The sequence below is a fragment of the Phytophthora ramorum genome (genome assembly GCF_020800215.1).
Source record: "Phytophthora ramorum isolate Pr-102 chromosome Unknown Phyram_PR-102_s0010, whole genome shotgun sequence".
In the NCBI taxonomy this organism is placed as follows: Eukaryota; Oomycota; class Peronosporomycetes; order Peronosporales; family Peronosporaceae; genus Phytophthora; species Phytophthora ramorum.
In genome coordinates, this window is record NW_027150656.1 from 1190285 (window position 1) to 1212481 (window position 22197).

The 22197-nt window shown below is 51.7% G+C and overlaps 2 protein-coding genes across 3 annotated transcripts; both read left to right on the top strand.

The window, feature by feature from the left end:
- Positions 1 to 18: 18 nt before the first annotated feature.
- KRP23_10722 (Titin) lies at positions 19 to 9538 on the top strand (the record flags this gene model as incomplete). The annotated part of the gene is made up of 2 exons (XM_067881204.1): positions 19 to 8511; positions 9506 to 9538. 2 exons carry the CDS (start codon positions 19 to 21, stop codon positions 9536 to 9538), a joined length of 8526 nt encoding a protein of 2841 aa, XP_067741472.1.
- A 3908-nt stretch (positions 9539 to 13446) lies between these two features.
- On the top strand, positions 13447 to 22141 carry KRP23_10723 (Titin; the record flags this gene model as incomplete). Of its 2 annotated transcripts, none has more annotated exons than XM_067881205.1 (2): positions 13447 to 15979; positions 16059 to 22141. In XM_067881205.1, 2 exons carry the CDS (start codon positions 13447 to 13449, stop codon positions 22139 to 22141), a joined length of 8616 nt encoding a protein of 2871 aa, XP_067741473.1. The 2 variants fall into 2 exon arrangements, with proteins under 2 accessions (XP_067741473.1, XP_067741474.1); XM_067881206.1 differs by having other exon boundaries at positions 15316 to 15979.
- Positions 22142 to 22197: the final 56 nt, after the last annotated feature.

Consider the following 22197-nt stretch of genomic DNA (forward strand, 5'->3'; position numbering starts at 1 on the left):
CTGCACCGAGTGCGGAATATGTCGTGGACGCTTCTATTCGGGCTGCTGCTGCTGCTGCTGGTTACCGTAGTGGGGGCGGCGTTCTTCACTCCGGAGGACGTTCCTGGTCCGCCCGAGAAGATCCTCGTGTCTCCAGCGAGCGACTCGTCCATGCGCGTGCAGTTCTCCCCGCCGCTCAACGTCAAGCCTGAAGGCGTCAATGGCGCGCCCGTGCTAGGCTACAAAGTGGACGTGGCGCGGCGCGTGGACGAGGTGCAGACGTTCTCGGTGGCGGCCAACGGGCCCATCCTCGCGGGGGCCTACAAGCTCCAGTTCGGCGCCCAGATGACGCCCTGCATCCCGTGGAACGCCAGCGACGTGGAGTTGGAGATGGCACTGGAAGAGCTGCCCACAGTGGACAGCGTCGGCGTCTCCAGGTCGGCCTACAGCGCCGCCAAGAACGGATACGTGTACACGATCACGTTCGACGGCGCGTACCTTGGGAACGGGAAGCAGACGGACACGCTGGATGGCGACACGACGGGGTGTCCAGGGACGCAGCCGCCAAACCGCGTGCTGTCGTTTGAGGGTCTTCGCGTCGCGACGGGCGTCCCCGGGTACTACCCTGAGGTCTGGGAGGTCGTGTCGACGAACACGGGGACACAAGTGCTGGGTGGCACGTTTGACTTGTCGGTGGGCTTTGAAGGGGACTGGGTGGCCACGTATCCAGCAATTACAGCTACGGTTGCAGCAGGGTCGAGAACGGCGAAAGCTTCCATGCTGGGGGTTGTGAACCGCGGAGACCGAGTGCGGATCGGAGGAGAAGAGTTTACGGTGCATACTACTGCACCGTTTACAGACTCCGAGCTGCCATTGGACTCCTACCACGTTCGTGGCGCGTCTGCTGTTGTTGTCGAAATTATGGATACGGCGCTGGGGAACGTTCAAGTCACCAAGACCTCGAACGACGTGGCTACTTCCAGCGACTTCAGCTCTAAACTTGCTGCCCGGCAGCAGGTTCGAATTGGGACCCAAGACGTAGAGGTGGCAAGTATTACCGCCAACACTATCACGCTCGTAAATGCGTGGACGGGTGCCTCTACACTGCACGTCACGGCATACGCACGCAAAAAGGCAACGCTCAGCGCGAACGCAGAGGCAGCCGACATGAAACGCGCGTTGGGTGCGTTACCTGGTGTTGGAACCATTGATGTTTCGCGTGTTGGCCCCACCAAATCGAACGGCTATCGCTGGTACGTAACGTTCGAGTCGCTCGATAGCGGGAACTGCCCCACATCTCCGTGCTTCCGTGTTGACAAAAAGACTGGGACCTCAAACTTCGTTGACGTGTATGGTGCCGCCTGTACAACCTGCACAGTGACGGCGTCTATCGTGGAAGATGAGTCCCGTCGAATGACTTTAAATGCGATCAAGGGAGATTTCGCAGCAACCGCGATTGTGGCTTCACGAGAGGTTGGTGGAGTTGTGGCTGAAGTGCAGTCGATCTCTACGGAGGCAACAACTGATGACATTAGCGGATCTTTTGCAGTCAGCTTTCAAACCGTGGGTGGGGCGGTGATCAACTTTGACGACACCGCTGTCGACGTACGGACCAAGCTTCAGAGCCTTGCCACGGTTGGACGACTGAATGTGACCCGTGTGGATAATTCAGAGTTTGGCGCAACTTGGACCATCACTTTCCTGTCGAATTTGGGCGACTTGCCTTTGCTAGTTGTTGATGACGAAACGATGCTGAGAGGTACAGGTGTAAGTGTGGTGGTGCAAGAACTAGTGAAAGGTGTGGATGTTGCTTTCGAAACAATTATTGATGGGCTGGTGCCGGGTCAAGAATACTTTGTGCGGGCATACGCTCGAAACGAGAATGGTTACGGTATAAGCACGACAGAATTGCAGCAGCGTGGGCGAGGTGCCTTACCACTCCTTGCGTCCGTGGCTACGTCCCCGGAGGCGCCAGGTATCACTGGGATGTGGCCTCTTTCTGGCTCGCAGATGGAGCTTCGTCTTTCGAGCCCAGTTGACCATGGGGACCCAGTGTCGAAGTATTTGTTCGAGTATGTGGTCGGGGATACGTTTGGAAAACCAGCAATCAAGAAACTTTATATCTACAATTCTCTTGAGAACGATATTGCCGGGACTTTTCGCCTGCAATACGGGGACGACGTGTCGTCAAAGTTGTCAGTGCATTCGACAGCCAGCACTCTCGAGAGCGCTCTGAACAGCCTTCCTAGCCTCCGCCCAGTTTCAGTCACGCGCGCGCTGTGCGTGCTGACAGGGCAGGAAGATATTTCCTTTTCCACAAATAACAACCGTCTCACAACGACGACACCGTTGACTGCCTCTCAGTGCAAGTTACTTTTGAAGAGTGTGCGCATAGACGTTGGAGGACACATATTTACTGTGCGAGTACAGCCTGCAGAAGGCAGCTCGTACATTGATGTGGAGCTGAGCCACGTCAAGCCAGATTTTACGGAGAAGTGGGCTGTACTTAAGCTGGATGGCTCAGGGAGCGAGCTTGGGCCGTATGGATATGCGTGGACGATCTCGTTTGACAACGTCGCTGAAGATGTTGTGGACAGCAAATATCCTGGGCTACAACTGGTGTCTTCACTGACCTCCGTCAAAACAGGTTCAGCCGCAGAGGTCACACATGGAATCGACGCAGATCAACATGCTGCTCCAGCTCAGCACTACGGGTACTTCGAGATCAACAACGACGAGCGAGTGTGTGATACGTATGTTGTCGGAGCACCGTCGTCTGTTCAGGTGGTTCGGTTGTTTGGTCCGACAACGGCTACAGATGGCACCTTCACACTTAAGCTTGGAAGCGAGACAACCGATTGCATCTCCCTAGGCAAGACGGGCACAGCGAGCACGATACAGAGCAAGCTGATTGCTCTTGACGTCGTGGACAAGGTGACTGTAGAGGAGGTACGCGCGTTCAAGGTGATATTATTGGCTGGGTCGGCGACGTCGAAGGTTACCGACTACGATAACACTGGCATGCTCACTGTTGCTAGCGCGCTTACGCAGAACCAAGTTGATGTGTTACCCAAAGACACTATCATACAAGTGAGCCGGAACCCCAACGACTTTTCCAGGCATTCTTGCGAGTTTACAGTTACCACTCCACCGGCACTGGGCACAACGAAGATTTCTGTTAGTCCAGCCGGATCCTGTGATTTCTTTACTGGTGAAGCTCGCTCTTTGAAAATCTTGGATTTCCACGACTACAACGTGCGTTTCTGGGGACACTATCCGACGGGCGAGTGGCCAACACTGCAATTCGATTCAGCGTCATTTGGAGCTGCCCCCTGTGATCCGTGGGTGCCAAGCCTGACCAACCTGCCAGTCTACGGACAAGTCCATACGGTCAAATACGAGGGCTCCTGTTCGAAAGGCCAAGCCGGAATACAGACTATTCTCGCAGATGCATCAAGTACCATCGGCGGGACGTTTACTTTGTCGTATCTGGGCGAGGTGACCTCGCCTCTGTCATTCAAGAACACAGGGGCGGCTGAAATGCGCGATGCAATTGACTCGATCACTGTCCCCGGCACTGTCAACGTGAGTGTAAGCCAGTATGGTGCCTACGGGAAGGCTTGGCATGTAACGTTTGCGCAAGAAGAAACTGGTCAAGATTCCATTTTCATCCAGCATGCGCGTTTAACCGGCCAAAACGCGCTGATTAGCGTTTATCCGACGGTCACAGTGTTCACTGACGCCAGGCAAGACGATATCAGCGGATCCTTCCGTATATGGTTTGGTGGAGAGACTACTGAGGCGATCGGGTTCTCTGCTACTCACATGAAGGTCACACAGGAATTGCAGAAACTCAGTGCCGTGGATTCGGTTCTGGCTCTTGGGGACAAAACTGCAGGTGATATCGGCGTCTACTCCTTAGAGCTCACTGCCGACGCCGTAGGGAGTAATCAAGTTTTGTCGAATATCCGACTTGGAGGAGTGACAATCGACCCCACTCGATTTCTGGCGATTGGTGAAACTTTGGTTGTGGACACGGACATCGGCGGCTCCCGAACGATTCAGTCGATGACTCCTTTGAATATTACGCTGACCACAGCATTTGCTGGGACAACTGCGCAGAACCTTGCTGTATTGGCTGGGTTGATCACGAAGCAAATAAAATCGTTGCCGGGATATGTCAGTATTACTCGATTAGCGCAAGTGGTTGCGGTGTCCAAGGGCTCGAACGAGTTTGAATTGCCTGCTGACCACGGAATCAAAGAGACTGATTATTTTTTCGTTGGCAGTACCAAATTCAAGGCTACAGTTGTGTCGGGAACAAAGATCACAACTGACGTCGCCTACGCTGGAGAAAATGTCGAGGCAGCGAGCCCGGAAGTGTACCTGTTCGACAACAAACTGCAAACAACAGAGGACCTGACCAGCCTCGTAACTGTAGGCGATGAGTTGTGGCTTCCTTCTATATCTGCTGACATGAACAAATACACGATCGACGCCAAAGATCCAAGATACTTAACAGTGAAGAGCGGCAGCTTTTCAGACAGCATTGTGAGAACACGCGCCTACCACATCTCAAATGGGCGGAAATGGAATCTAGTATTCCGCTCGTACGATGGAAGTCTAGACACTATTGATGCAATTCCTGAGCATGACTGGCGAGGCACAGAAGCCCGTATTGGGACACGAAGCCCGAAGGCTATCGCTCCGAATGTGATCAACGTGGGAAATCCCGCGCCCATACAAACAATTCTTCTGGAGGTTACAGACACCACACAGCCAGCGACTTACACGCTCGGTTTTGCGGGTGAAACAACTATGCTTATCAGCTGGAATGCTAAAAACACGGATATAGAGAAGGAGCTCAAGCAACTTGGGAGCGTGGACGGTGTCCGTGTGAAGTCATTGGTAAGTGGTGGAACCACCGTTCTCACCGTTTCATTTTGGGGGGTGTATCCCATGAAAAAGCTGCCACTTCTTGAAGCCAAATCCACTACCATTAACTTGAAGGTGTATGTTCGCGGCAATGGTGCTGTTGCAGTGACTAAGCAAGACAACTTTATTCTCGAGAGCAGCCAAGCGTATGCGTTTCGTATTTTTGCTGAGAACTCGAAGGGCATAAGCGATTCAGTGTCCGTTTTTCAGGCTCAGACTTCCGCGAGCTCTGTGGTTCCAACCCCACCGACTGGAGTGTCTCTCGGGGAATTTCACGGCCCAACCTGGTTATCGATTAATTATTGGGCTCCATTTTACTCTGGAGGAGCAGATGTTACCATGTACCGAATCGAATGGGATTCCTCTCCGAACTTCGATAGCTCTAGCATCGACTATGGCGTTGCAAGTATTGAAGTAACCCCTGAAGTCCAGCAGGTGACCACCAGCTATCGTAGTTCAGTGGGTGCTGGGGGTACCTTCACCTTATCTTGGGGAGGCCGCACGACTTCTGCTCTACCTTTCGACTGTAGCGTTACAGCGATGACGGATGCACTCGCTATCATCACAGAAACATCGGGCGTCGCAGTTGATCCAGTGGAAGTCACGCGAACGGAAGTGTCGTGGGGTTATGCTTGGAAAATAACGTTTCTGCATAGCCCGGGCAACTTGGCCCCGCTCGTAGCTGATGGGGGAGAGCTAACAGGCGACTTTCCTCGCATCAACGTAGTCGAAGTAGAACAAGGTTCGCACGATTTGGCTATTGGCGATTTTACCCACGAAGTCCAGGAAGTTTACACCAGTAGTGGGGCTCTTCTGGGTGGCTCATTTACATTGACCTTTGGTGGCAAGACTACCGCGGCAATTTCTGCCAGTGCATCGGCGTTAGAGATGCAGGCCGCCTTGCAAGCGATAACCACGCTCTACTCTATCAAGGTCACAAAGGCCATACAGAGCACCTTGCTCAACACGGCTATTTGGTCTGTTACGTTCGCCTACCTTCGAGGAGAGGAAATGGTTGGCGCAGGAAACATTTTTACTATTGCCGTCGCAAAAGCCTCTCAACTTACGGGTACGAGTGCAACAGTGCGCGTTGCGAACAAGATTTCCGGATCGGACCCCTTCCGGTTTTCGCTGACTGGGCTTCGACCGGGTGTGAAGTACTATGCACACGTGATGGCTTACAATTCTGACGGGTTTGGGTCGGCGACGTCGCCGCTCGCTACTGCTGTTACTTGCGGCCAACCGGGACCCCCACGGACCGTCACAGCCACTGTCGTGGACGGAACAACACTGGCAGTTAGCTGGGCTGCAAGTACAGTGGACGGAGAATTGTGCAGTGTCGACAAATACAAGGTCGAGTGGTATCGTGCAGAAGGGATTCAACCGCAGCAAACCATTACAACCTCCGCGGGAAAGGGTCTCCCAGAGATTCAGCGCTTAGTGAACATTTTCGCCGACTCACGCAGCCGTAGTGGCTACTTTAAACTTTCTTTTGGTGGGGAGGCAACGGAAAACATCAGGTGGGATGCCAATGCAGTAGGTCTGAACTCGGTGAAGGAGCGCTTAGAGCGATTATCCACGCTTGGCACCGTAGATGTTTCGAAAACAGGCTCGAATCCTGTTGTTGGTGGCGTGCTTGTGGACGGGTTACTTGTGACTGCGACGGTGACAACAGTCACGCGCCATGCATCGTCAACTTCTACGATAGCTAGCATTCAACTGGCCATAGGTGACATCATCATCATTGCAGGGAGTCAACGTACAATCACAGCCGTAGCTGTAACGGGAAATGTGTTGACCATATCTATTGACCAAAACCTTGAAGCCCCGGATCCAGTGCCAGTATTCGAGAGCGCTTCCTACGCCGAGTGGAAAATCACCTTCTTGGCGGGCCACGTCGGACCGCAAGAACTTATTCAAGCATCCCCGAGTGATAGTTGGACGGGCAATAGTGCTGGCATTTACGTCGAAGCCGTTCAGAAAGGTCTTCAACCGATCAGTGGAACGTTCACAATCGCTTTTGCAAGCGGAGGAATATCCGATACTACCCCACCTTTACCACACAATGTTTCGGCCGCTGACATGCAGATTGCACTCGAAAGCTTAGTGACGATTGGAGCTGTGACGGTCATCCGATCTGCTAATGGATACGGCTACAATTGGGCTGTCGAATTCCTCTCAGAGTTCAAGAATGACGTATCGCTGTTGAGCGTCGATGGAACGGAACTCCAAGGGCCTGGTGCACGAATTCTTGTGGCGCTAACCCGTGACGGGGAACAGCCATCGTTTTATTGTGAACGAGACAGGGTTACGGGTGTCGCTGCAGAGATTGGAGTGCCTGGGCAGTTACGCTATACCATTGCAGGTTTGAAGACGGGTCAGACGTATGCCATTCGTGTGCGAGCGCATAACAAAGAAGGTTATGGTTACGCGGCAAGTATTATTCCTGCATTTCAAGTTCCGCGGACAACGCCTACCACGCCGCAGGCGGTTGAATTGATTTTTCTATCCAGTAGGCTTCTGAAAGTTAGATGGAGGGCCCCCGAAAGCAACGGAGGAACAACCATCACCTCGTATCGAATTCAGTGGGACACCTCTTTAGATTTCACGAGTCCAGCAAGTGGGGATCTTCGCGTAGCGCCAATTGATGTGGAACCATTCTACTTCAATATTCCAGTCTCGACGGTGACGAAATACTTCGCTCGCGTGTTTGCGGTGAATGCTCAAGGAGATGGCGCATTTGGGCTTTCGAGCCCAAGTAGTATCTTACCTTCTGATCGGACTCCTGGCCGACCTGAGGATGCTACCGCTATTGTCCTATCAAGCTATGCGATTTTAGTGGAGTGGAAACCATCTTCGACCGAAAAGGACTATTATGGGGGAGATGGTGGCCATCCCATTACGCAGTACATGATCGAGTGGGATCTCTCTCCTAACTTCGATTCCCCGGCAGCTTTTGGGTTCGTGTATGGAGCGAAGCGTTCGTACATCATTGGTGGGGATGATACGTTCACCGGAGTTCGGTCGGACCAACTAATCCCCGGTTCGTCATATAGCATCCGAGTTACTGCTTTCAATGCAAAAGGTGCCGGTGCTCCTCGCCCAACCGTTCCTTCAGTCGTAATCGTCACAAATCAACCCCCAAGTGCACCGCAGATTTTGGAGCTATCCGTAATCACTGCAACGTCAGTGAAAGCGGACTGGACGGATCCACTTTATGACGGAGGAGCAAGTCTCGAATCCTACCAAATCGAGTGGGATGAACAAGACGATTTTTCCAGTGGGCAGAGCTCCAGCGCTACGATCCCGATTGTTCGAGAGATGCAGTCCGTGGTGCTGCAAAGTGATGTTGTGAATGCAGAGCAGTTCGTGGAGGCCACAGTGGAAGTGACTAACGAAGAGCAGGTCGTGCGAACGACTTTCACTGGTGTCGATGAAATTCAAGTCATAAAGACCACAAACAATGCGGTCGTGGACGAAGTTCAGACTGTGGTGACCTCCGCCACTGATCGAAATGAAGTTCAGGAGCTGAGGTTGGATGCGGATGATGTTGACGAGATCCAAGCGATCAGAACGACCGTTCCTGAAGCGCTTGAGGTACAAACAATAACAGTCGGTGTCGCTCGTGTGAACGAAATTCAAACGATAACCATCACGCTTCCAGGAGCTTTTGCCAATCCTGCAACTTCTATTGGGGGGACGCTCTTCTTCTCGTTTAATAGCAGTATTTGCACACATTGCGTGAACAAAATGTACCAGCGAACGGTCAACCTCGTACCGTCCCTCCAATCTGCGACTGGAGAATTGAATGCGCAGACTGCCTTGATTGACCTCGCCAACATCGACGCGGTCGTAGTCACAAGGTCAAAGAATGCAGCAGGACCAGACCTCACGTATGTGTACACAGTTACGTTTACTGGTCTGGAGGTAGCAGGAAACGTCCCTCTCCTCGCCATTGATGCCGCTGTCACAGTGAGCAATAACGCTGTGTCAGACATTCCAACACAAGCCACAGAAGTGACCGCCGGAAGCGAGGTGGCGTATTCCCCAGCAGCAATTTTTTCCGTGACATATACCTGTGAATCATATTCTGACTCATACGCGATCACGACTTTAAGCACCCCGTGCACTCCTAGTGCGAGTGCTCGTATTTGTGACGCCTGCGTTACTAGCTTCGACGGAACTACATTTACAGTGGCAACATCGATTTCTGTTCAAACGGGGGCGAAACTCCTTGCTGGAGTGTGCTCTTTTCAAGCGGACACGGTTACGTCGGGTACTACAACAACAATTACTGTAGCTGCGAATGATGTGGGTGTTTTTTGCAGCAAATTCACAGGCAAGTCCTTTGCTTTGTATAAAACGCCTCAGCAGTCGAGAGATATTCCACTCAAGACTGCGGCGACAACGATTTCGGCTGGCAGCGTGGTGGAAGGTCTCTTGACTGGTGCGGTCGACTCTGTGACGATTGGCCGAAGTGAAAAGGTAGATGCAACCTTTGTAGGGTCCGTGTACACTGTTACGTTTCGAAAGCGTTCAGGAACATTGCCACTACTCTTGTGTACGGCTGCTGGATCGGTCTTGTGCACAGTGGGTCGAACGGCAGCCGGGGTGGGAAGTATGATCACTGGTACGTTTAAAGTCGGACTGGTTAGCGAAGCAGACGCGACACTTGTGGCTCCAACACCTATATACACAGCGAACATTCCCTGGGACGCATCAGAGGCAGATATGAAAAGCTATCTGGAAGCTGTAACGCAAAACACGAAGAATGTTTTTGGGACTGTGACTGTAAAGAGAACGGTGTATTCTCCAACAGGGAACAAATGGTCTGGAGGCTTCACGTGGCAGATCACATTTACCAGTCGAGGGTGGAATATTCCGAGAATGGTTGCGGACGCCTCGCTACTTAAGAGCTCCCATGACCCAACTAACGATATACCTGTATTGTCGGTTGAGGATGCCTTGAGCCGTGATGGTAATCAAGTCAGTGGAACAATGACGTTCAAGTTCGGAGATGTGTTATCGGCAGTCCCGTGCCGAGTTGGAGTGGATACTTCGCTACAGTTACTGGATACTCGTGTACGCGACACTGTACTTGAGAATTTCTTTAAAGTCAATCTGAAGATCCCAACCACAGAAATCATGCGTTCTGCAGCTACGCAAGCAAGAGGTTTTACTTGGACGATATCCTTTATCGATGCATCAACGGCAGGTGATATTGGTTTGCTTCAAATAAAATCATCACAACTTGCTGGCCAGAATCCCCAATTAGGAGTCTACGAGACTGTTAAGGGGAATCAGTTGGGCGGCAGCTTTCAGCTTAGCTTTAATGGCGAGAAGACACAGCCGATTGGTTTTGCTGCGGAAGCATCCGAGATGGAAACGAAGCTGAATAAATTAGGCACGATCAAACCCAGTAGCGTGAAGGTTTCTCGTGGTCCACCTACATCAGATCAAGTTCTCGGTTATACTTGGTATGTCACGTTCTACTCGTCGAAGTGGGCAGATCCAACCAGCGATCATACTAATGGCATTGATGGCAACTGGAAAGGTTCACCAGTGGCATGGGATGACGTATGGGAATCGGGCTACTCGAAGGCATGGGGGCGCCAAGTTGGCCACACATTTCTTCTCAAATGTGTTACGGATGGCCTTACGGCTACTGCCAGTGATGGGAATCCAAGCTGCTCGCCCAGTGTATCTATCATTGGGGTCGGTCCCATCAAAGGAACTTTTGCTGTTGGGGTAGACTCTCATAGTGTGGCGACGTACCCGCACATGGCTGTGAATTATGCAGCGATCAGTGATCCTATTCCACACAATGCATGGGCAACAAAGGAACAGAGTGGAAATACAGGGACATCAGTTGAAGAGATTCTCGAGAGAATGCGAAACATTGGCGACGTAGCTGTTACCAGAGGTGCTGCGGACAAGACGTCAGGCGGTTATGAATGGACTGTGACCTTCCTGAGGGATACCAGCGAGGCGACGAACCCTTGCGAGCAACTCGAAGAATCGGCTGGCTCACAACTTTGCAATTCCCCGGGAAATGTTCCTCTTATGAGTTTCGACAAAACGTTGCTCACGGGATCCAACTCACAGGGTACCGTCACAGAATTGCAAGCTGGGCAAATTCTCCGTGGTGATTTCACTGACTTTAGAGTGAAGGGTGACGCGGGAGTTGCGCAGCGATATAGCGTCAGCGTAATCTGCTCAAATGCTGTAGGTACGGCATGTACGGTGACGTCGTTCGCAGTCAAGTCCGGGGGAGATCTATTGCAGAAGCAGCTTCTCGTCCAGGATCATATAACCATAGGGACATTCACGAGCTGCATTTTTGAAGTCACCGGCGTTACGACCTCTACTATTACCGTCAAGCAAGCCGACTGTGGTGCCATGGACATCACTAATACCGGTGCAACTGCATGGATGGGTCTATCTATCCGCTTGCCGTGGAACGCAGACGAAAGCGTCGTTCAGCGCGTGTTGGAGGCAGCAGCTACTGCTACTGGGCGCAAAGTGAGCGTTCAACGAACAGTTCACGGCAAGTACGGAGAAATGTCGTGGCTTGTTCGATTCATCTCCAACCCAACGTTCACACCACCAGGAGCTGGTGATCTACCCGATATCACGACTATATTTGTCCCTGAAGTTATCTCCAACTATGACGTGACTGTAACTCAGGTGGTACCTGGCTCTACAGGTTTAAGCGGGTCATTTTTGCTTGACTTTCACTCCTCCTCTTATGGTCCTCGTGAAATTTCCTTTGATGAAGACCCCGATCGGATGCAGCGGAAGATCAACGAAATGGACACAGTTGGACAAGTGACTGTGAAGCGATTCAAGTACCCGTCAACGACTACAGGGTGTGATGATGTTTCGTGCTATGGTGGTTGGGATGACAAGCCTGTTCAAATTGCAGGGACACGAGGAGGATATCGCTGGAGGATACGATTCATGAAAGCTACGGGCGACTACGAGGGCTTCGCATTTCCTCCAGGGAGTGGTAATGTTGCGTCGTTGTCAGTATCTGTAACCCCCACCTCCTCTCTGCTAGGTACTAGTGTGTCTGCTGATGTATTCACTATTACTCCGGGCTCATTGCCATTATCGGGGACCTTCAGCCTTAACACAACGAAGAGGCAAACACCTACACTTCAGTATTTTTCTGCGGCCGAATCAATGAAGCTCGGAATTGAAGCGATGGATTTATTTGGCGAGGTGGATGTCACGCGAGGTTTCTTAGTCACTCAAAAAATACCTGGCGCGACTGCAACGCTCGCGCTGGATGGCTCCACGGCAACAATTACGGGGGTCGATGATATTCGGCAATTTATTGCTCCGACCGATGTGATTCGCTTTGGGTCTACCTCTCCAAACAACTTACCTGGCTCCAACAACGACGCACCGTTTGCAGGCGCAATTGCAACCTCGCGAGTTGTTGCAACTGCCAACTCGCCCATAATGACTGCATCTAATGCTGCATCAACGAGATTGCTCTACCCCGGGATGCAGCTACGTATTGATGGTTTGAAGTATCAAGTCCAGCGGACAGGTCACGAAATCCAAACGATTGCTGTGACTAATCTACTTGGTTCATGGACATCAGCATACATTCCTAACACTTTCAAGCTCGAAATGACGCGAGGCGGCGTAACTAAACCTGCTACTGCGTGCCTTCAATTCAACGATGAAGCTACGAATGTTCAGGCCGCATTGTTTGGGCTATTGTATGCGTTCGATAATACCGCCAAGACGGAAGACGTCGTGGTTTCTCGAGTGGGGCCGATAACTACCTCCACCCGCAAAGGTTATGTATACTCTGTCTACTTTCTTGGTAATTCAGTGGCAGGTGATGTGGCACCCCTGAAGTTCTATGGCTGCGCTGGGATTGGTACGGTTACTGCTGATATTGGAGTTGTCACTCACGGTGGTAAGCTGCCACACCAACGTTTGATACTGGCAACGGATTCTGGACAAGTGGAAGATTCCCAGGGATACTACAAACTATCTCTCAACACTATAGATTATACAGGATGCATCAAATGGGGGGCTTCAGCCGCCGACGTGGAAACTGCTCTTGAGAAAACCTTGAATACTAATCTGATTGTGACAAGAACCGGAAGTGGAACCAGTCAAACGGAGCTACAACGTCTACGCATGACCGCCAATACAGAGGTTACGGGTACAGGCAGTCTGTTCCAAGTACAATTCACCCTCAACGGCCAGACTGCGGCCACAACATGCTTGAAGTATGGGATTTCGGCAGGCGATCTTGAAGTAGAACTCAATAAGCTGAATAGCTTGGGTGCCTTGAAAGCCGTCGGTGTGGATCACATTAATGTTACCCGAGAAGGGGACGGCCAAGCTACATGGGGCTATGGATACGAATACCTCGTCCATTTCCGAGGCCCAATCAGCGGAGGCTTTAGCAGCGTAATCGGAGATGTTCCTCAACTCGAAATTGGAAATGTAGGCAGAGGGGCTTGCTCTGCAGGGGCGATGAAGGACATTTACCCGGCACTGACCATGGAGACCGTCCGTCAAGGGTCTGCAGGTTTTGTGTACGATATTTTCTTTCTAGATTACAAAGCCACTCCGTACGTGAAGACCCTATCGCTAAAGCATGCCGATAATCCCGCTGATCCAGTCTGTTCGGTTGTGAAGCAAACTGGAGGAAGTGTGCGCAAGGTCTCCGTGGAAATGGTCGAGCTTGGCGGTAGCAGTGAGCGTCAAATAGTAAATGTTTTGGATACTAGGGTGACTGGCGCTTACGAGATCGAACTCGGAAGCCAGTCCTCATCTTGTCTTGCGTTTAATGCAGCAGCAAGTGATGTTGCGGCTGCACTTGTCGGACTCACGTCTGGTAGCGCTGGTGATGTTCTGGTCTCAAGCGATACAGATTTCATTGAGTCGCCGAATGGATTTATCTACACCATCACATTCGTGGGTGATTCCGTCACAGGAAATATTCCTTTGCTAGTAGCAGTGCAGAGCAGTGACGCGGCTTGTGCTAATGCAGTTGCAACTACAAATATTGTTGTGGAGAGTTTAGTGGATGGTGGTGCCGTCAGTGGAGAATTCGCTCTGACAATGCCTTACGACGGTGAAGCCCCCAATACACCGCACGTTGCTTACACCATGTCTCAACAGTTCAGCGTCGTGGATGAACAGTTTGAAATACAGCAGCTCATCATCTCAAACCCAAGCAACAATATCGCAGCATCAGCAAAGTATACGCTTACTGTGTTAGGAGTGAATACAGTTTCCATCCCGTGGAATGCGAGTGAAAGCGATCTACAGGACGCCCTTACCATCCCGAGTAAGGTGAATGACGGTGACATTGTGGTAACGAGACGAACCAATTCAGGTGTAGCTCCGCATGGATTCATTTACACCATCTACTTCAGTGGCCCGTCGGTGTCGGGCGATAAGGATGTCATACAAGCAGTTACAGCAACAGCCCCAGACATTGGGCCAGCCAACGTTTTAGTATCAACGGTACGAGATGGTGTCGCAAACGCAGCAACATTGACAACAAGCTCCATTCCACTCGCATTGCCCAATGATCCAAAGACGGCCTCTCAATTTTTATCAAGCACGGCAGAACAAAAGCTGGAAATTTACAAAGTGAACGGATATCTGTGGACAATCAAGTTCAAATCATCTCTTGGCAATATTCCGAAGCTAGGCAAGCAGATAGCGGCGCTATCTGGAGGAGCCATAACCATTTTCGATGATTTCATTCCAGGATCTGCGGCCAACTCGTTTGTAATTCCTGGTCTTCTCGCTGGTATCAATTACCATGTTCATGTTGCAGCCTTAACTGACATCGGCATTGGTGCGTTTACACCATCAGCTTCTATTGAACCAAGTGGCTCAGCTTTGGCCGTGCAAAACATTGATGCGGGGTATGCACTCTACGAGCGCGAAGTTCAAGAAATACGGCTCGCAGCGTCTCACATCACTGAGATCCAGGAGATCACGACTGAAGCTGCAAGCATACCAGAAGTTCAAACACTGCAAACGTACGCTTCTCCAGAGTTATGTCCTACTGGGGCGTGTATCACAGGTTCATTCGCTTTCCGCGTTCCTACGGTGCAGACAGTGACCATCTCTGCAGATGCTGCCATTACTGGCACGTTTACCTTGCTTTTTGAACGGGAGGTATCAGACAATGCGGGAGGGTTCACGAAAATCGGAGCTGTGACAGCTGCTATTAACTGGGACGCTGACGCAGGAACGGTGAAGGATAAATTGACCACAGTTGCAAACTCTGCTCTCGCTGCTACAGATATCGTCGTCACACGCGATGGCGATGCCTCGCCAGAGTTTGGCTACGGATATGTCTTCCAGGTCACTTTTATTGGCAATAGCGTTGCTGGTGAGACCTTATCAATGACATGCACGCCCTCGTTCACGACTGTGGGGAACGTGGCTAGTAGGTGCTCTGTGGCGATGAACACGAACATGGCGATGGGGACAGATACGATGGTGCAGGAAGTGATCGTTACAGCAGAAAAGCCGTTAGTGGTGGGGTCGTATAAACTGGGGTTTGACCACCTTGGGTTGGAAAAAGATACTGCTTGTATCCCGTTCGATGCTTCAGCTGATGACATGAAAACAAAACTCGAGGAACTGTCCAACATTGACCACGTATTTGTTACCCGGGAGGCATATGCTGATAAAGCAGCAATCGGGTTTGTCTACCGCATCTTTTTCCATGGCAATGGCGTGCGTACGGCCGTGAATAAACTGGAGGGGAAAAGCACAGGGTGCTCCAACTTCCAGACACAGGAGAACAACGTTTTGACAGAAGTCGGTGTAGTTGGTACCGTCGAGACATCTATAGTGGACAAGGGTGGCTTTGATGCTGGAAATACCTTTGTTGCTGCTGCTGCCAATGCTGTCACCAGCACCGCTGCTCAACTTAGTACAGATCTAAACCGGCTGCCAATTTTCGGGAATGTGCTGGTGACTCGATCCCTTGTGGACGATCAAGGAGGTTGCATTTGGACGGTGGCGTTCGAAGAGTCCGAGGGGAATTTACCTCAGTTCATCTGTGCTGTGGACGCGAATTTCAAAGCAGGAACCGTCTGCAAAACAGATACCCTCACTGATGGCAATGTTCTCAGCGGTAGTTTTTTTTATCGGAGCGTCGTCGCCGATTCCGTTCAATGCAGACGCGGCACAAATCGAAAACGAGCTTGAAGCCATGGGCGACATTAACACTGTGCAAGTTAAGCGGTCGGCACCTTCGCCACAGTTTGGATATACGTGGACAATTACATTCGTAGACTACGATGGTGATGCTCCTCCCTTACTCGTTACGAGTTCGCTGGTAGGAACGGGTAGTCGGATATCGGTGCGGGAGGTACGGAAGGGCAATGCGCTGAGTGGAACTTTCACTCTCTCCTACCTGACTGCAGTGACGGCACCGATCAAATGGAATGCGCTAGAGACGGCGGCAAAATCAACATCGGACGGCTCGTCGTTGCAAGAAAAGCTGGAAGCCCTGGACGTGGTTGGTAGAGTGAGCGTGCAGCGCTCAGGTCCTGGTCATGAGGGAGGATACTCTTGGTTGGTGACGTTCCTAGACAACGTCCTGAATTCGGGTGACTTGCCACTGCTGCAAGGCAATGCAAGTATGCTGACGGGTGAAGGTGCTGTTGTGTTCACCCGGGAGGTCACCAAGGGGTCGAATGCTGTGGGCGACCAGTTGTGGCTTTCCTTCGATCCGCCGGCATCGGATAATGGCAGTCCTATCACGAAGTACCAGGTTCGGTGGGATACGTCTTCCAAGTTCACAGCGAATCCTGCAGAGGTCTTTATCACGGACGCAGACGTCTTGTACAGGACGCAGCGCATTACAACCAGTGCTCCGAGTCTTGCGTGGTCGAGCAACATGATTCAGCCCACGGCTAGTGCGGTTCAAAAGCTGACGATCCTTGCTGCGGGGACGTTCACGTTGAAATTTCGTGGCGTGGATACTACAACGTTAACGGCTGGGCCGACGGGAGCTAGTACCATTGCCACCCTCGAATCGGCCCTGGAACAGCTATCTAGCGTCGGATCAGTCGATATCAGTTCGGCAGCGACAACGTTAGCTGTGACTGCCGAGTTCCAAATCACGTTCACGGCACAACCTGGCGCGCTGCCGTTACTGGTGCCGGATTCCAACACCATAGCGTCGGTCAGAGAAGTTCAAGCTGGTACGACCAACTTCCGCAAGGAGATAGTCGTTTTCTCGTGCACGGCGACCAAGGGAACGGTCAAGTTCACGTATAAGGGAGAGGATGACGACACGATCAAGTTTGATGCAAAGCTGGCAGATGTAGAAGCAGAGCTACTGGCATTCATCGGCGTCGAAGCGGATAGCATCAGCGTGTCGAGCGTGCCGGCGCAGACGATGCTGTGCAGCACTGCGAATCCAGCTGACATCATAATTGTATTCCATCGCGTGTACGGAGACATCAGTTTAGGTATCGCACAGGGGACTACAGATTCTGACGCCGTCATTACACCAAATACGGCCGCCTCTATCGACGGCGTGTACAACGACAACCCTGCGCTCACCATGAGTGGCACCTTGCAAGTGGGCTACCAGGGCCTGTACACTCGGCCTCTCAATGCTGAATCCAGCGCGGACCAGCTACGATACGCACTGGAGGACCTCGACACGATCCAAACGGTGGGTGTCGCTCGTGACAGATCGTACCAAGCGCTATCAGGTAAGGTGGATGTGACTGAGGGCGAGATTTTCGTGACGTGCTCTGCTGGAGAAACGTGCAACTTCTACTCCGCAGCGTACGGACTTCCGGGCTATTTCATTCGAGTTGGTGGTGACTGGTACACTGTTCTTACTGATGGGAGTTCACCAGGGCTGCACAACACGCGGCTGTACCTTGGAGACTTGAGTGGCCGTGAAACCGGGTATAAGGGTTCGACCCAAATCTCTGTCACGGTTTATGAATGGACGAAGGGATACGTGTGGACTGTGGATATGTTGAGCGTGGCGTCGCCTCTTGGGTACTTGCGGGCCAAGGTTCCCCGGTTGTATCCGGCCGACTCCGTGGTTCAAATCTATGGCAGTGCGTGTACTAAATGCTACTATTTGCCGACGCAGACAACAAAGAAGCTGACAATGGGTCAGCAGTACAATATCGAAGTGTACGCCTACAATTTTAATGGAAAAGAAGCTGCGCCAGGAGGGGGTCCTATTACTGCTACGCCAATGCAAGTGCCTGGGCCACCTTCCAACGTTAACCTTGCGGTTGTTTCTGGAAAAGAGATCGAGGTGTTCTTCTCGCCGCCGCCTTTGGGAGCGACAAACGTTAGCCCGAATTTTAACAACAACATTTCGTCGTATATTGTGCAATGGGACACCACCACCACCTTCAAACATGGTCGTCAAATTTGTGCGAGATGTGCAACAAAGTTAGATGGAATTTCGCTAACAGTCTCAGCATCACTCGCAAATTTAGTGACAGGCAGCACAAAATTTACGATCGCTGATGATACGTGCGTATTGGAGGTGGACAGCGTCGTAAGCGATCAGCTTGTCAAAGTAAAAACTGCTGCATGTGTAGACTTTAATGGACGGTCGGACGCTCTGTACTATTACACATATCCGCCGAGTATGATCTCCGGCTCAACCATCCAAGCTTCGCCGCCGTTCCGCTACGTTATCTCCAGTCTCGAAGCCACTACGACCTACTACGTAAGAGTCGCGGCCGTGAACTCGGTCCCGGTACAGCAGACTTCATTGAGCGGAGAACCTCCAAACAACCGACAATGGAGCTACTCTCTGACTGCGTCAACGGCGGATCGGGTACCAGATTCTCCCTTGTCTGTATTCCTGAACCCGTTCTCAGCTTCCACATTGGAGTTGCAGGTTCAATTGTCAACTCGGGACGGAAAGGGAACGAGTGGTACAGCTATAACATCTTTGTGGATCGACGTGGACACTGTCTCATCATTTGATTCAGCAACTAAGACTACACCTACTGAAGTAGCTAAGAGCTTGGTTCCTGAACTCTACAGTGGAGGACCACGCATTTATTACGTGACGGGGTTATCAACCGGTACGCGCTATTTCGTTCAGGTAAAGGCTGTCAACTCGATAGGGTACAGCCGCGCAACAATCGCCCCAACAGCTCAGACGCCAACAAGGCATCCAAACGGTCCTGCAAATGTCAAGGTGAGTACGCTGACTATTTCATCGACACCGATCAACTCGGCGACTGTGGCATGGCAAAAGCCTGCAGATAACGGAGGATTACCCGTCACAGGCTACAAGGTAGAATGGTGGCGTGGTGCTTCGCGCCCGGAGATTCAGACGATTGAGCTGAAGTGGGTAACACAGCCAACCGTAGCTCCGTTTAAGCTCGCATTTGGTGGTGTTACTATGGCGACTGCGTTGTCTATGGACGTCACGGCTGAAAACTTGCGTTTCGCGCTCATGAGTCTCATATCGGGCTCTAATATTCCGGTGGGGCACATTAAAGTCACTCGCGTCGCTGTTAACATCGTGCAAGGTTATCAATGGACGGTGACTTTTGATAACACAAACAAGAATGCTGGCAATCAGCCTCTGATCCAGTTTATTCAAGATCCGCTTGCCATTACTGGAGGGTCGGGGGTCTTCGGCCGAGTCTTTGAAGTGCAGCCGGGTATTGCTCTGCCAGCAGGGAACGTATTCCCAGGGAAACAAGAAGTCCAAGTACTGGTTACGTACGCTACCACAGCTGTCGGTGGATACTTCCGTTTGAGTTACAAAGGCTCAACCTGGACGAATTTCTTGTCTGCAACCGTGAGTGCAGCAGATTTTAAGCTGGCATTAGAAGCACTCCCAACTATTGGCGTTGTGACAGTGAACTCGGAGACGACGCAGCTAAGTGGAAACCCGTGGTTTGGAAGAGTATGGACTATCACGTTCGAATCGAATGTGGGCAATCTAGCCCCGCTTATTGTTGATTCGTCCAAGATCACACCTACTGGAGCTTTTGTTGGCATCAAGGATGGTGACAATGCTGTGGATTCGACTGGAGTGCTCAGCCTTTGGGGTGCTACGAGTGCATGTCCTGCTTCGTGCATTACTGCGCTTCAGAGTGTAAGGCAACAAGCAGCACCGACTAAATCGATCGCGCAACTTGCTACTCTAGGTGAAGCTGCGGTCGAATATGGCTACTACGAAACACTCGACGCGGGCACATTAAGTTATACTATTTCGAACCTGACACCAGGACTGTCGTATCTAGTGTCGGTCTCAGCCAAGAACGCGCAAGGGCTTAGCACGCGTACGCAATCTTCGCCAGTGAGTATCATACCGCCACTGCAAGTTCCTGGTCCACCGGTGAACGTAAGTGTCGATGTGAACCCAGGTGCATCTACACAGTTGCTGTCTAGTTGGACTGCACCTGCAAGTGATGGAGGCAGTCCTGTGTGGATGTATCGTGTCGAGTACGACGTGTCGTCGCTGTTTACCGATCGCGAGCAACAGGAGGAATGGTGTCCCGTGGCACTAACACCAGCGATTTGGAATATTCAATCGAAGCGCCTCACTGGCACAGACTCAATTTCTAACGGGTACTTTAAGCTGAAGCTCACGGGGAAGAATGCTGTTGAAGTATCGGATCCCATACCGTGGAATGCTGTGGCATTAGCTAAGGACGAGGCGAGCTCAGTTACGTCTTCGGCATCCGGGGTTTTCTGCACCAGTGCTAGTCCGACTTGCACTAGTAGTAATATCTTTCCATTTGATCAGCTCGAAAAGTCTGGATCGATGCAATCAAAGCTTGAACAGTTTACGCAGCTCACGAAAGGTATCGACGTCACTCGTAGCACTCAGGCTGCTGACGGAGGCTACACGTGGATGGTCACATTCTTGGATGGCGGACAAGACTTCCTCCTTTCAGTGGTGGATATGAATCTAGCGTGCACTGTCGCGTTGGCTAGCTGCACCGCTACCTACGATGTGGTCGTCTCCAACCCCAGGCCTGGTGTCATGCCATCAAATTGTTTGGGCAACCACGTTATTCCAGACGTCGGGGCACTGAACAAGGGTCAGTTGTATTACGTACGTGTCTTCGCGTACAACCAGGTAGGCTTCGGCGAGCCCAAGTTGGCTGCAGCACCTCAGAAGCCGATGATAGCTCCTGGTGCACCGACAGGCGTGACGCTCGCTGTGTGGACGGTGTCGGAGTTAGTTGTCCTGTTCAATCCTCCGGGTGATGATGGAGGGGATACCGTGACCGGATATGAATTGCAGTGGGCAACAGATACAGCCTTCACATCGCCGAGTTCTGCCGTCGTACAGTTAACTATAGGAATGAGCGCTCCATATCGACGCATCATTTCAGCGCTGACAAAGGGTACGCGCTACTATGCCCGCGTCCGTGCCCGTAATTCTCAAGGATTTGGTCAGTTCCAGGTATCTTCTCCCGCTTCCCAGCAGCCATACACGACACCGAGCTCTCCGACACAAGTGGTGCTAGGGGTGACAAGTGCAACAATGCTTACTGTGGGCTGGGCGCCACCTTTGGACGATGGCGGAGACGCTGTGTCGGGATATGTCGTTCAGTGGGATCTCTCTCCTAGTTTTGATTCCTTGGCTGTTGCAGCCAGCACCTCGGCAGTGATCAACGACGCAACTCAACGGTCGTACACTATCACATTATTGACACCCGGTACCAGCTACTACGTTCGTGTTTTCGCCAACAACCTCGGCGGCAAAGGCACCCCACAGATATCGACGCTGGCGTCGATGGTGCCAGCTACAACTCGTCCGGGCAGGCCAAACTCGCTGGCTGTCGTTTCCACTGCTACCATTGGCCAGTTGCAGGTTGTATGGCAGCCACCGCGTGTACCAGCTCATGGCATTCCCTGTGCTGGGACGTTGCAAGCACCTCAGAGCTGTCCAGTTTTAAATGGATTGGATATGGTGTACGGAGGTGTCAGTCTTGAGAGCTACTTGGTGCAATACGCGGACGCCAGCGATTTCTCCCTGGCAAAGGAAGTCAGTGTCACTACGACGTCAACGATCATCTCTGGTCTCGACAGTGGCAAGCCGTACTACGTCCGGGTGCTGACAGTGAATAGTCAAGGTCTCAACAGTGACTTCTGCGTGCGCGCGAACGCTCAAAGTCTACTTTGTCCAGACCACCTCGTGCTGGAGGACGGTAGCGTCGTCACAGGAGATTTCGTCTCTGCTGCGCCAAAGTAGACGAACGCGTAGCTCAATGCTTACCAATCAATGCATTTGCTTTTCATACAATGGTT